Source organism: Lithobates pipiens, unplaced genomic scaffold, assembly GCF_037356315.1.
Source record: "Lithobates pipiens isolate NorthernLeopardFrog02 unplaced genomic scaffold, aLitPip1_a1.2 Scaffold_10, whole genome shotgun sequence".
Classification (NCBI taxonomy): Eukaryota; Metazoa; Chordata; class Amphibia; order Anura; family Ranidae; genus Lithobates; species Lithobates pipiens.
The window spans coordinates 164,927,170-164,941,852 of record NW_027507686.1 but is presented as its reverse complement, the minus strand read 5'-3'; the positions used below and the strand labels follow the sequence as shown (position 1 = coordinate 164,941,852).

General features: G+C 48.3%; 1 protein-coding gene across 1 annotated transcript in view; it reads left to right on the top strand.

The window, feature by feature from the left end:
• Nucleotides 1-2,454: 2,454 nt before the first annotated feature.
• LOC143935325 (3-galactosyl-N-acetylglucosaminide 4-alpha-L-fucosyltransferase FUT3-like) overlaps nucleotides 2,455-14,683 on the top strand; it is an 86,514-nt gene continuing 74,285 nt past the window's right edge. The window contains exon 1 of the mRNA XM_077459125.1: nucleotides 2,455-2,580. Coding sequence (XP_077315251.1) covers nucleotides 2,558-2,580 — 23 coding nt within the window. The 5' untranslated portion in view covers nucleotides 2,455-2,557. The remainder of the gene's footprint in view (nucleotides 2,581-14,683) is intronic.

The following is a 14,683-nucleotide window of genomic DNA, read 5'->3' as shown; positions in this document are numbered from 1 at the left end:
AATTCTGGAGATGTTGCGGAGGTGAAGGCGGCAGGATTTAGCTAGTGGATGGATATGGTGGCTGAAGGAGAGGTCAGAGATTCGAGGATTACACCCAGGACCCTGGCAGGTGTGGAGGGACCAATGGTTGTGTTGTTGATATTAATGGTGAAGTCACGGTGGGGGGGGATTGTGAAGGAGGAAATATAACAAGCTCAGTTTTAGAAAGATTGAGTTTGAGGAAGTGGTGTGACATCCATACTGATATGTCACTCAGTAAGTTGGAGATCTGTGAGGAGATTGAGGGGGTGAGTTGAGGAGTGGAGAGATAGATCTGGGTGTCATCGGCATAGAGGTGGTATTGGAAACCATGGGAGGTTATCAACTGGCCCAGGGAAGAGGTATAGAGCGAGAATAGGAGGAGCCCAAGGACAGAACCCTGGGGTACCCCAACAAAAAGAGGAAGGGGAGCGGAGGAGATGGAGTTGTAAGTGACACTGAAAGTGCGCTGAGATAAGTAGGAGGAAAACAAGGATAAAGCAGAATTGCGGAGGCCAAGGGACCGTAATTTGCTGAGGAGGAGCAGGTGGTCAACTATGTCAAAGGCAGCAGAGAGGTCTAAAAGTATGAGTATGGGGTAGTGGTCGTTGATTTTAGCAGTTAGTAGCTCATTGGTGAGTTTTAGTAGGGCAGTTTCAGTAGAAAATTGTGGACGGTAGCCAGACTGTAGGGGGTCGAGAAGGTTGTTGTCCATGAGGTAGCGACTCATTTGGTCATCCATCCATCCATCCATCCACCTATCCATCCATTCATAAATCCATCCATCCATCCATCCACCCACCTATCCATCTATCCCTGCACACCCTTCCTGCTGGTTGTGTGTATCCTGGCTATATCTCCACATTTCTAAATTAAAACAGTTTATTTCTTGGTATTGTCCTAAAACTGACTATACTCTGTCCAATCCCCTTGTTCAGCAGACCATACATAATACAGTCTGTGCAATCTCCTATAGATCTGCCAACTACTATGTAGTTCAAGAGCCTGCCAGTGCGAGGACAGTATACACACTCCCAAAATGACCTCTTTTTGGAAAGCAGGCGCCGCAAGGAGATCTCATGCTTTGCTACAATTTGAAAAACTATTCCACAATCATTGGTGGTAAGCAGTGTTGGTCATCTTACTTTAAAAAAGTAATTAGTTAAGTTACAAATTACTTCTCCCAAAAAGTAATTGTGTTAGTAACTCGGTTACTACATTGTACAAGTAATTAATTTCTCAGCAAAGTAACTGTGACAGGGGTGGCAGCGGTGGTACTTGAGGGGGTGGCAGCGGTGGTACTTGGGGGGGTGGTGGTGGTGTACTTGGGGGGGTGGCAGTAGTGGTGGTGTACAGTACTTGGGGGGGGGAAGGCAGCGGTGGTACTGGGGGGGGGTGGCAGCGGTAGCGGTGCCATCCTCTCCCACCACCACCTCTGCCTCTTACTGATCTCATCCCCCACCACCACTGATCTCATCCCTACCGTATCCCCCCCATCACCTCTGCTGTAGACGTGATGGTAGGTGGGTAGGGATGGGATCAGCAAGAAGCAGAGGTGGTGGAGGACTTGGGATGGATCGATTGCACTGCAATTCGAATCGTCAGACAGTCACTTACTTGAATGCCTCCAGGGATGCTTTTCCTCATGGGGAGAGAGAGAGAGACCCTCCCCTTCACTCGATTGGTGTCAGCTCACTTCATTTTTCAGTGTATGCCCCGCCTCCCTACATTCTCTCTCTCTGGATAGGCGGGGTGGGATGGGGCGGTCCAGACAGTCTCTCTGAGTCTCAGCCTCTTCTCAGCTCAGCAGGCGAAAGCCCCCTTCCCCGCGGTGAAATGAACGGCCAGGCAGTGTGGCCACGGCGGGCCTCCTGGGCGGTAGATGTAATTGTGGTAACGCCGCCCAAGTAATGGGAACGGAGTTACCATGAGGGGAAGAGTAATCCATTAGATTACTCGTTACCCTCTAAAGTAACTGCGTTAAGTAACTCAGTTTATTTTAACTGAGTTACTTACATCACTGGTGGTAAGTGCCACTTTAACTCCCCTCCCCACCCTGAAAAGCGATCCCACAATAATCCCTCACCCTGAATTACAACCCTTCCTCTGCTGCTACCTTTCTCCTCCTATCCTTTCTTTCATCTTTCAGTCAGGCTGTAATCCCGTAATCAGGGTATAACATGTAACATGTTATTAAAGAGCACCTGCTCCCAACCTCCCCCTGCCCCCCCCATCCTCCTTGAAAGCGGGTAATCTTCTGCCCTTTAAAGGTGAAGTTATCCTTTAACCCACTGTTGCCAATCCTCTGCCACACCTGGGGTGGTCTATATATATAAATGGAGCGCAAGATTAGAGCTAAGCTAAAATATAAATAGTTTAAGAAAGGGAGTGGGAGAACAAATAAAGATAACATTCTAAATCAGATTTTTCTTGTTATTTGGTCTTGGGTTGTGAAAAGTAGCTGACTTAATTTCTGTTTGGGAAAAATATATTCATTGGTGTATATGGAGCCTTTAACTCACATGAAGAAATAACCTGGATGAAATCTTTTTCTTTTACAAGGTGCGTGATATATTTTCATTCTCTATTACTCAAACACTTTCCAAGACATACACTTGAAACAAATTTTTGCTTCCATAAGAATTCGTACAACAGTCATAATCTGATTCAGAATCTTGGAAATTCTCAGAAAATATAAATGGATCAAAATATATTGCAAGAATGTTATCCTTTTAAACTAATGTTTAGCTATGTTATTTATACATTATTTGGTGTATATTTTTTAAACTATATTTTTTAAATATTAAAAGAACATTAATCATTTATTTATATATTGTGAATCATTTAAAAGCATGTCTGCCTGAGAAAAATCAGTTGATTTAGAAAAGGCATAGAGGTTGTCTCCTTAGTAAAGTGAATATTCTTTTTGCAAAGTTTACATTAGTAATTAAGGTAAAACGTTGTTCTTTTTGAATGTGCAGACATGTACTAGCACAAATTATATTTTTATATCTCTCAAGCATGGTTTGTTTTTCAAAGGGAACACAGTTTTGATTAATAGCAATGTGAAAATTCACCTTAATTTAACAGTGTCACCTTTAGTATAACAATCCCATAAGGTGTTGTTTGCCTGACATCTGAATTTTAGATTCTTCTGGAAAATTCAGAGCTCAATATCATTTGCCATATTTAACCACTTGCCTACAGTGCACTTACAACCCCATCCTGCCCAGGCCATTTTTCAGCTTTCATCGCCGTCGCACTTTGAATGACAATTGCGTGGTCATGCTACACTGTATCCAAATGACATTTTTATAATTTTCTTCACACAAATAGAGCTTTCTTTTGGTGATATTTAATCACTGCTGGCTTTTTTATTTTTTACAAAAAAATAAAGACCAAATATTTTGAAAAAAAAATTATTTTACTTAGTTTCTGTCAGTAAATTTTTTTACTAAGTAATTTTTCTCCTTCACTGATGTGTGCTGATGAGGCGGCACTGATGGGCACTGATAGGCAGCATGGATAGGCGGTACTGATGGGCATTGATGGGTGGCACTGATGGGCATTGATGGAGGCTAGTAATGGGCATTGATGGGTAGTACTCATAGGCAGCACTGATAGCCAGCACTGACTGGCATCACTAATGGGCACTTGTGGACAGTGGTGGGCACTGATTGCTGACACTGGTGGGCAATGGTGGGCACTGATTGGTGACACTGTTGGCACTATGTTTTGTTGCCCCCTGTGAGGAGATGCCGCTGATCGGCTTTCCTCGCCACACACTCTGTCAGTGTGAGGTGAGGAGCACTGATTACCGGCATATCCCTGTTTATATGTGACCGGCTGTGATTGGACACAGCTGATCCTAGCTACACTGCGTGCCCACGATCGCAGATCTGCGCGCCCCCGCAGGCACGTGGGGGCGACCACTCTGGGACGCCGTCATATTATTATTATTATACAGGATTTATATAGCGCTGACAGTTTACGCAGCGCTTTACAACATTAGGGTAGACATTACAATACAATACAATTCAAGACAGGGGGAATCAGAGGGCCCTGCTCATTAGAGCTTACAATCTAGGAGGGAGGGTCAAGTTGTACAAAAGGGTAATAGCTGTGGGGGATGAGCTAATGGAGAAAATAGTGCAGTTGTTAGATGGAGGCAGGATAGGTTTCTCTGAAGAGGAAAGTTTTCCGGGATCGCCTAAAAGTGGATAAATTTGGAGACATTCTGACAGATTGGGGTAGTGAGTTCCAGAGGATGGGCGAGGCTCGGGAGAAGTCCTGGAGGCGGATTTGGGAGGAGGTTATGAGGTAGCTAGAGAGCAGGAGGTCATGGGAGGAACGAAGTGGGCGATTAGGTTGGTGTTTTGAGACTAGGCTAGTGATGTAGCTGGGGGCAGAGTTGTGGATGGCTTTGTAAGTAAGTGTTAGTATTTTGAATTTAATTTGTTGGGCAAGTGGCAGACAACGGAGGGATTGGCAGAGAGGGGTAGCAGACACTGTGCGGTTTGTAAAGTGAATGAGTCTGGCAGCAGCATTCATGATGGACTGAAGGGGGGATAGTCTATTTAAAGATGAGCCAATGAGGAGGGAGTTGCAGTAGTCAAGGCGAGATTATATTACATCATCCCAGAACGAAAGCCACACCATGCAAATGTCATTTGACTGTGGGCAGGCGGCAACTGGTTAAAGGTCCAGTGCTCCCAAAACAGATCACTCTGTGTTTAGTAGATGTCAGAGTGTTAAACCACCTGACAATTTATTATTTGTCATTGACTCTGTTGGAAGGTCCTTGTACTTGAGTTCCTGGGTCTGTACAACACCTGTGTTTGATGTGAGTTTCCAAGGCTTTGGCATGTCCACAATAGCTTTAATCTTATCCAGGTCAGCTTTTAAGCTTTGTAAATACAGGATATGTCCATGGAAACGGACTCCTTCCACCTTGAATTGCAATTTCTTTACACTAAACCTCAGCTACAACAATCCAGTAGCGATATTAGCTTTTCATCATGGTCATGCTCAGCCTCCTCATCTGTATTACCACAGCCAACTATAAGAATGTCATCAGCTATTGGCTCAATTCCATGAAGACCACCTAATAGTTCATGCTGCTTTCGCTGGTATACCTCAGGTGCTACAGAGACTCCAAATGGTAGTTTGAACCATCTCTTTCTGCCCCAAGGAGTCCAGAATGTGGTCTTGTAGATACTCTTTTCATCCAGTTTGCACTGTAAAAAGGCATCTCTAGTATCAAGTGTGAAGACATGTGCTTTAGGTAGTTTGTGCAAAATATCATCAAGTGTTGACATTAAGTAATGTGACCGTTTGAGGGCCATATTCAGAAACTTAGGATCAATGCATATTGTGATCCTCTCAGGCTTTCTGATAACAACCATGTTACTTATCCAATCTGTAGGCTCTAATACTGAAGTTAGATGTCCTTCAGCTTCATATTTATCTAGATGAGCTTTAACCTGTTGCTTAATGGCGATAGGCACTTTGCATGGGTCAGATTGTACAGGTTGAATGGTAGGATCAAGTTCAAAACAAACCTCGCCTGGAGCAAAAACTATCGGGCCCTCAAACACATCACTGTAAGCGTAAAGAATTTGATGTTTTGTCAGTGGCCTAGTCAGATTTTGCAGGCTGATTATCAACATTATTTAGCTTAACAGGAATGGTGAACTGCATCAGTCCAAGGCACTTACATGTTGAACCTGGTAATAGCAGTTTCTTATCAACAATTTCAAAGTTCAGTTTGTGTATACAATCAAGTATGCTGCATTCTGTTTGGAATAACTCCAATGATTCCATTAGTTCCCCTGAATACAACTTTAGTTTGGGCTGAAGGGATGCTCTGGCCAGTTTCAGTCCAGCTGGCAGGGTTGGATTATATTGTTTAGTCTGAGGCTTACAAACCATTTTTTGCTCTTTGTATTTACAGCACCAATGCATTCTGAGAAGTAAACCATGTCAGTGCTAAATAGATGTGCGTCCTCTGGATCTGACATTTGCTCAATTGTGTGCATCTTCCTTGCTTCCATTTTACTGGGGAGACACTCTTGCAAAGTGATTTATTTGGTTTACCACATGCAGTACAGATATTCCTATATGTAGGACACTTTTCTTTCTCTCGTACATGCACATTGCCACAATACTTGCATGATGCAGGCTTCCTCCCAGGTGAGTTGTGTAGGTGACCCTTGTGCCGAAACTTATGCTGGTGGTTTTTGAAGCTTTGCTGCTGTTTAGCGGCTGCATTGATATTGTCAATGAGTTTATTCTGCTCCATAGCTTTCATATGTTTGTCAGTAAGATCTGCACTACGACATATCTCAAATGCTGTTTGTAGATCTAAATCATGTTTCCTCAATAGGTGGCAGCGTGTGCTTTCACTGGTGATACCCAAAACTAATATATCATAAATAAGTTCATCTCTCAGAGAGCCATTCTCGCAGCTTGCAGCTTTTTCTCTTAGGCCGCGTACACACGCGCGGACTGTTCGCCCAACTTTGTCCGTCAAACAGTTTCGGCAAACAGTCCGCTCAAAATTAGCATGGACGGACATGCCCACACACGACGAACGAACAGTTTGCTGAAACCGTGCGCGATGACGTGAACGGCACGTACGACGGGACGAAAAATACGACGTCCTATACACTGCATGCGCGGAACTTAGTTTGACGAACAAGCCTACACACGGGCGGACTGTTCGCTCAAACAAGGTTTCAGCGGACAGTTTTACGGAATTTCCGAAAAACCTTGTTCGTCAAACTGTCCGCTGAAAGCCCACACACGAGCGGACTGTCCGCCCAAACACTGTTCAGCGGACAAAGTTGGGCGAACAGTCCGCCCGTGTGTACGCGGCCTTAGATGTGTGAAAAACCTGTCTATTAATTCACATAGTTGCCAACATTGTAAAAAAATGTATAGGGACACTTTTTTGTCTGTGAACGGAGTCTTATTATAATTAGGGGGCGGGGCATGTATTTTAAGGTGTGGTGTAGAGGGGGAAGAAAAATGCGGCGTGGTTTCACTAGAATAGTGGGCGTGGCTTAAATAGGTGTGTCCCAAAGGGAGTGTGATCCGAGTCTGAGATGAATGAGGGATGGGAGAAAGAAAGAAAAAGAGAGGCAAGGAAGTAGAGAGAAGGAAGGAAAGAAAAAGGGATGGAGGAACAGCAGGCCCAGATCCTACACAACAATAGAAATAATTGTATTCCAGAAAGTTTAACAATCAGCAGATAAAGATACTCCAAACACCTGGTGTTAGCACTTCAATTATCCTGGCATCATAGTTGTTATGGTGTGTGGATGATTGAAGCTCATTATTATTATTATTATTATTACATTGTAATATAAAATTAAATAGTTCAAGTCATCATAATGTAGAATCAGCGGGAGCCCTGAGTGTATCCTCTGTCACCAGATGCCATCAGGTGTCCCCAGTGGAGTCCCTCCTTACATCAGGTGCCCCAGCGGAGGCTCTCCTTACATCAGGCATTCCCAGCGGAGTGCCTCTTACATCAGGTGTCCCCAGCGGAGTGCCTCTTACATCAGGTGTCCCCAGCGGAGTGCCTCTTACATCAGTGTCCCAGTGGAGTGCCTCTTAAATCAGTGTCCCCAGAGGAGTGCCTCTTAAATCAATGTCCCCAGTGCAGTGCCTCTTAAATCAGTGTCCCCAGCGGAGTGCCTCTTAAATCAGTGTCCCCAGCGGAGTGCCTCTTAAATCAGTGTCCACATGCAGTACAGATTTTCCCATATGTAGGACACTTTTCTTTCTCTCGTACATGCACATTGTCACAATTCTTGCATGATGCAGGCTTCCTCCCAGGTGAGTTGTGTAGGTGACCCTTGTGCTGAAACTTATGCTGGTGGTTTTTGAAGCTTTGCTGCTGTTTAGCGGCTGCATTGATATTGTCAATCAGTTTATTCTGCTCCATAGCTTTCACATGTTTATCAGTAAGTTCTGCAGTGCGACATATCTCAATTGCTGTTTGTAGATCTAAATCATGTTTTCTCAATAGGTGGCGGCGTGTGCTTTCACTGGTGATACCCAAAACTAATTTATCACAAATAAGTTCATCTCTCAGAGAGCCATACTCACAGCTTGCAGCTTTTTCTCTTAGCCGTGTGACATCTATTGCTTCACATAGTTGCCCACATAGTAAAAAAAATGTATACATTTCTTACATCAGTGACCCCAGCGGATTGCCTCTTATATCAGTGTCCCCAGTGGAGTACCTCTTACATCAGTGTCCCCAGCGGAGTGTCCCCACGGGTGAAAGGGAGGGTTGGCTGCAGCTGCATGTGTACTGTCTCCAGAGGCGTATCTAGTGAAAATGGCACCTATAGCAAGCACCGCCCCTGTCAAAACATTTGAAACCCAACTTTCAGATAATACTGTCAGTATATACAGTCATATAGGGAGAACAGTAGGTTAGTGGTTGGCACTTCCCTCACTTGGTTTGAATCTGGGCAAAGAAGCTGCATGGAGTTGGCATGTTGTCTTGGGGTGGGCATCCTCCAGCTCTTACAGTTTCCTGGCACACTCCAAAGCCATGTTGGTAGGTGATGACCCCCTGTCTGTGTGAAGTGGCAATATACATGGGCGATCACATTCTGCATGCCAACCCCCATGTCTGAAAAATGATAAATGATCCAAGATGAGCGCCGGCCCAAAATCTGCCAAAAGCTGGACAGGACTGAATGGAAGTATACATAGATATGTGTAGGGTCCTCTGTGCACATACAGCTAGTGTCCTTGGCAGGAGAGAAGCCCAGAATATATATATATATATATATATATATATATATATATATATATATATATAATACATGTAGACATTGGTGAGGGTGGTACCTGCTTCTTCATGCACTCCTTGCCCCGGCTGCCCACTATGGGTGGGGGGATCCTCTTGCAGTTGGCACCGGAGGCATGCCCAGGATGCAGACCAACCATAAAAGGACAACATAAAGCAGGCAGGCAGTGTAAGTATAGAAATGGAAGGAGAGGCACTTACTTAGCAGGAACACTGAGCAGTCTATGGGTCTGCTTGTACTCCCTCTTCTGCTCCTCCAGTACCTGATCTATGTTCTTGCTCATTTTCTTGGCCTCCTTCTCCTCTAGTCATAGTTTGTCCCATCCCTTCTGCAGAGGATGTTGCTGTTGCTGGTGCACCTGCTGGCTATTGCTGGGCTTGTGCTGCTGCTTCTTGCTGTCCCCAGTGACGTTGGCACTGCCTCCTCCGTTCTGCAGTAGTAGAAGCAGACCGTTCAGACTTTGCCTGCTCTTGTCGGGTTGCAGAGCTCCCCCCTGCGAGGTTGCCAGTCCCTGAGCTGCTGCTGTCATCCAGTGGGGGTCCCAGTCTGGTGCCGATCCTTGTGCCTCAGGTCCCCTGCTGTCATTGGCACTGACAGCTCTAGGGGCTGCTTGGTGTCTGAGTTGGTGGCGACGTTGGAGATGGAGCCGCTGGGATCACTGAATGTCTCCTCTCGTTCCTGATGTTCAGTGGAGAGGGGAGGAGCCGATCCCTGCAGCTAACCCCGGCTGGAGAATTGTGAAGAGAGAAGCTGATTCATTGGCTGCATGAATTGAGCCCCCTCCCCTCTCCACTCAACACAAGGGGAAAGAGCTCTCGTGGCGGCGCCAGCAGCCATTTTGTTGGAGCCAGGAACCAGGTCAACTGCTGCAGAGCCAAAACATTCCCGATTTCCGTGGACAAAAGGCAAAATCCCGAATCGGGACAGCCTCTGAGCGGGACGAGGGTCCCAAAATCGGGATTGTCCCGGGAAAATCTGGACTGTTGGCAACTATGGATAAACAAGCTTCTTGCTTACAGCAGCCAAATATATATCTTTCATATTTGACATTTTTAGAGGGCCTGAAGAAAGTTTCTAATACATCCAGAATTGATTTGGTGTCACTCTTTTGCTCCTTTGTGAGGTTCAGATTATGGTTGTAAACATGAAGGCATTCATTGCTCATCACCCTCCTCAGTGTGGCTGCTTACACTGCTGCAGGCTTCTCATTTAACCCTGTGGCTAGGGAGTAGTCCTCAAACTCAGCCCTAAAATTGTCCAAGTTACTGCTGACATCTCCATGACCCGTGTAGCCCAGATATACACTCAGCTGAAATAGCCCCTTTACTCCTACCCCTTTTCCCTTAATAATAGACCACACAGTTCTCGTGGAGTAAACTGGCCACAACAGCCTTTATTAAAAACAACCAAAATAAAACTCCAAATTACTTTAATAATAAATACCCTTAAATAACCTATAAACACATATAACCAAGAAACAACATGTTTTACCAGATTGATTGGTCAGTGATGGAGCTAAACTCCTTCTTCCCATATACCTATAAATATATATTCGTATATATCTATATATACACCCAGGGGGGGCACTGCGGGACTTTCTCCATAACCTCATAGGCCTCCAGCTGTCCCGCTCGGAGACAACCACCGTTCCCGCAGTGCAACAACACCAGTATTCATCAAAACGTTTGATGTACACACCGGAGGGGCCATCTACCGACGAGCCCCCCACCCACTTTTTCCACCTCTATAACTGCTACCGTCACTGACCAATAAATAACTACCGCCACAGCCTGAAAGGGTGAAACCTCATCCTTGATGGCACCTCCACACCCGCAGGGCCGCCTGAATGCCCTCCTGAAGCCCCAACGACCAAAGATCAATGCCCACATCCGTAAGATGGACCCCATCCTTCCTTAAATAAAGGCCAACATTGACCTCTAAGTCCCTATGGCGAATCACCATCCCCCCTTCTTTTGCCAAAAACCTCCCGACCACCTTATTGATTCTAATCCAAGCCTTGTTGAGTCTGTACACAGACCGGGCCATGCGCCAAGTTGTCCGCGCCACCATGTCTGACCACAGCAGCAACGTGTCCGGGAAAGCTGTGCGCAGGTATACCAGGTCCGCCTTGATATCCGCGATCAGGTCCCTGACCGTACGAACACCCAGGTCGTTACCTCCTGCATGCACGACCAACACATCCGGCGGCCCATCCAAACCAACATATCTTTCCACTTCTGGGACCACCCCGCCCCACATCATACCCGGCCTACCCAGCCACCGGATGGTCGCCTCCCGCCCAGAGATCCCCAACTGTCTCCCACCTGGTCTGGCATCCCCTCTCCTGGCCCCCCAGCACACATAGGAATGCCCCAGGATCCAGACGAGGCGCGGAGGCCCTCCATCTGAAACAACAGAACAGAACATAGCAATCACTCACCACCCACTGTACAAAAAACCCCCCTTTGTTTTTTTTTTTTTTTTTTTTTTTTTTTTTTTTAATTTATTCACAAACATACTGCGGTCTAACATAAGCACGGAATCGTCTGGATTCCCACCTCCCCAGCCTCCGCACGTCCGCTTCATCCAACCCGCGTCTGGCGGCCTCCGTGGCCGCCCCGATACGGAAGGAGTGGGAAGCGTACGCTGCACTATCCAAACCCAACCCTTGCAAGCATTTTCGCAGTACCGCCACAAACTGGTATTTGGACAAGAAAGACCCATCCGCATGAACCAATAAAGGACCACCCCCTGCCGGCCTTTCCCGAACAAAGCTACCCACCGCCCGAACAGGGCATGCCACACAGCCCGGCAACGCATGCAATGACAGACGAACCCCCACACCTCGTTGGTCCGTTTTTGACCTCCTCAACAGCACCGATACGGTATCGTCGAGCACTGCTACATCCTGCGCCAACAAACCACCCCCGACCGCCTTGGAAGGGCTCACCAATTCCCCGATCCTGAAAGCCCCAAAGAACGCCAGCGAAAAAGCCGCCAAAAACAACAACCCTTCAAAGCGCGATGAACACACCGATCCCAATTGTGCGCCATCCCCCGCAGCTTGAACCAAAACGCCAACCCTGTCAATTTCCTTTTTATGGAGGAAACCGACTTCCCCTCCTCCATGTTCCTGGTCACCCAATACAACACCAAAAGCCTCATCTCACGCTCCCCAGCCCCGACCTCCGCCTCCCGGACCAAAGCCAGCCATTCCAACCATACCTTAGTATAAGCCGACCATGTGGCCGCACTTAAGGACCGCCGGATCCATCCTGCGGCGATTCCAATGCCAACTCCCAAATCCAGCCCGGGCAGGGAACTCCCTCCTCCATCGCGTCCGGCGCCAGAGTCCTGAACCTGTCCCACTGGAACCGAGACAAAGAATCAGCCAGGGCATTATCAACCCCCAGGATATGCACAGCATAAAGCAAAATGTTCAACTGCAAGCAGCGCAACACCAACTGCCGCATCAGCCGTATGACGGGTTGTGAAGACGCCGACATGCTGTTGATCACCTGCACAACCCCCATATTATCGCAATTGAGCCGCAATTTCAAGTTCCTGCAAGCCTGCCCCCACAGTTCCAAGGCCAGCACCACCGGAAAAAGTTCCAGCAGCACCAAATTCCTAAGGAAACCCGCCTCCACCCAAGATCGCGGCCACGGCTCCGCGCTCCAGTGACCTTGAAAGAACGCTCCGTAGCCTGTGGATCCCGCGGCGTCAGTAACCAACTCCACGTCGAAGTTACTCACCGGGCCCGACATCCACACGGACCTGCCATTGTACTCGGTCAGGAATCGATACCACACCAAAAAGTCTTCCCTGTGCTCCCTAGTCAATCTGATAAAGTGTGTAGGCGACCGCACCCCGGCCGTGGCCGCCGACAGCCTGCGACAAAATATCCTCCCCATGGGAATGATCCTACACGCAAAATTCAATTTCCCCAACAATGATTGCAACGCACGCAACCGAACCTTCTTACAACCGTGAATCTCCCGAATTTCCCTCTGCAAGTCCCTGAGCTTCCCCTCCGGCAATCGGCACTCCATCGCCACGGAGTCGATCACTATGCCCAAGAAGCTCAGCTCTGTACGCGGGCCCTCCGTCTTGTCAGCAGCCAAAGGCACCCGAAATCTCTCCGCAATGTGCTGCAACGTGGACAGCAGAATCGCACACACATTGGAAGAAGGAGGGCCCACACAGAGAAAATCATCCAAGTAGTGGATGACGGAGTCAACACCAGCCACGTCCCGAACCACCCACTCTAAAAAGGAGCTAAACGCCTCAAACATCGCGCAGGAAATGGAACAACCCATCGGCAAACATCTATCTACATAAAACCGTTCCTGCCAACAACAACCCAGCAAATAAAAACTATCCGGGTGAACCGGCAACAGTCGAAACGCAGATTCCACGTCGGACTTCGCCATCAACGCCCCACGACCGTATCGCCTCACCCAGCGGACCGCCGCATCAAACGACGTATACGACACTGTACAAGCCTCCGGGTCAATGAAGTCATTCACCGACCCCCCCTTCGGGAATGACAAGTGGTGAATCAACCGAAATTTGTGAGGCTCCTTTTTGGGAACCACCCCCAACGGCGACACCACCAACTCGGCTAACGGCCTCGTCGTAAAAGGCCCCGCCATCCGACCCAAGGCCACCTCCTTCGCCAGCTTCTCAGAAACCACCGCCGGGTGTTCCAAAGCCGACTTCAAATTCCTCGCCAGCGGGGGCACCACCGATAACGCACACGGGATCTTAAACCCATGCCGAAAACCGGCGTAGAGCAACCCCGCTGCCGCCCTATCCGGGTACCTATTTAGGAAAGGAACCATCCTTTCCCACATCACCGGCGTCAGCCCTCTTGTGCGAAGGCTCTCCGGCACGTTTTCCCTTCTTAAAACACCGCGCGAGTGCATGTCCTCCCCCGCAGCCCGAACACTCGTGTTTGAACTTGCAGGCACCACCAAACTTGCAGGAGCCCTCGTTGAACTGCCAACACACTCCCCATTTTTTTCCGGCCGACAGTCCCGAAGAGTGGCTACTCCCGGCCCCCCCTTGAAATGGCCGATCAGGGGTCCTTGCCGACGCCATGAGCCTCATCCAGAGGCTAATGTCCTTGTGGTCCCAACGCAAGGCAGGTCGCACCGCCCTGCGTTGACGGAACTGCTCGTCGTAGCGAAGCCACGCCGTGCCACCATAAACCCTATGGGCCTCCCCAACCGCGTCCATGTAACAAAATAGGGCCGAACAGTGTTCGGGGCTCTTTTCCCCGATGACACTTGCCAAAATGGCGAACGCTTGTAGCCAGTTGGCAAACGTGCGCGGGATTAAACGGTACCGACGCTTCTCTTCATCCTCCTTCTTCGTATCATCAGGCTTAACCCTATCCAGGTTGAACTTCTCCAGGGGCAAAAGGGAGAAAATCTCCACATACTCCCCCTTCCAGATTTTTTCCCTCACCTCCTGTTTTAAATGCGCCCCCAATGGTCCCTCGAAGCATACATATACCTCGCACCGAGCCGCATCTGCGATCCTCACAATGTCCGACCTCGCCGTCTTCTCCGTGCTCGGCGAATCCGCCGTACTCACCTTATCCGAAACCTCCGGCACTTGACCGCCCACGGGTATCGCCCCCGACCCCCCACTGAGCACCCCGTCGGCGACCCCAGGAGTCGCACCGCCGGCCTGTTCCCCGCAGTCGACACCCCGCCCCACCACGGGATCCAGAACCGGGTTACCAGCAAAACGGCCCACCAGAACCCGCAAACCCTCCAACAGGTCCTGCAGCTGGCCCCGCGCCACCTCGTCGGGCACACTCCCGC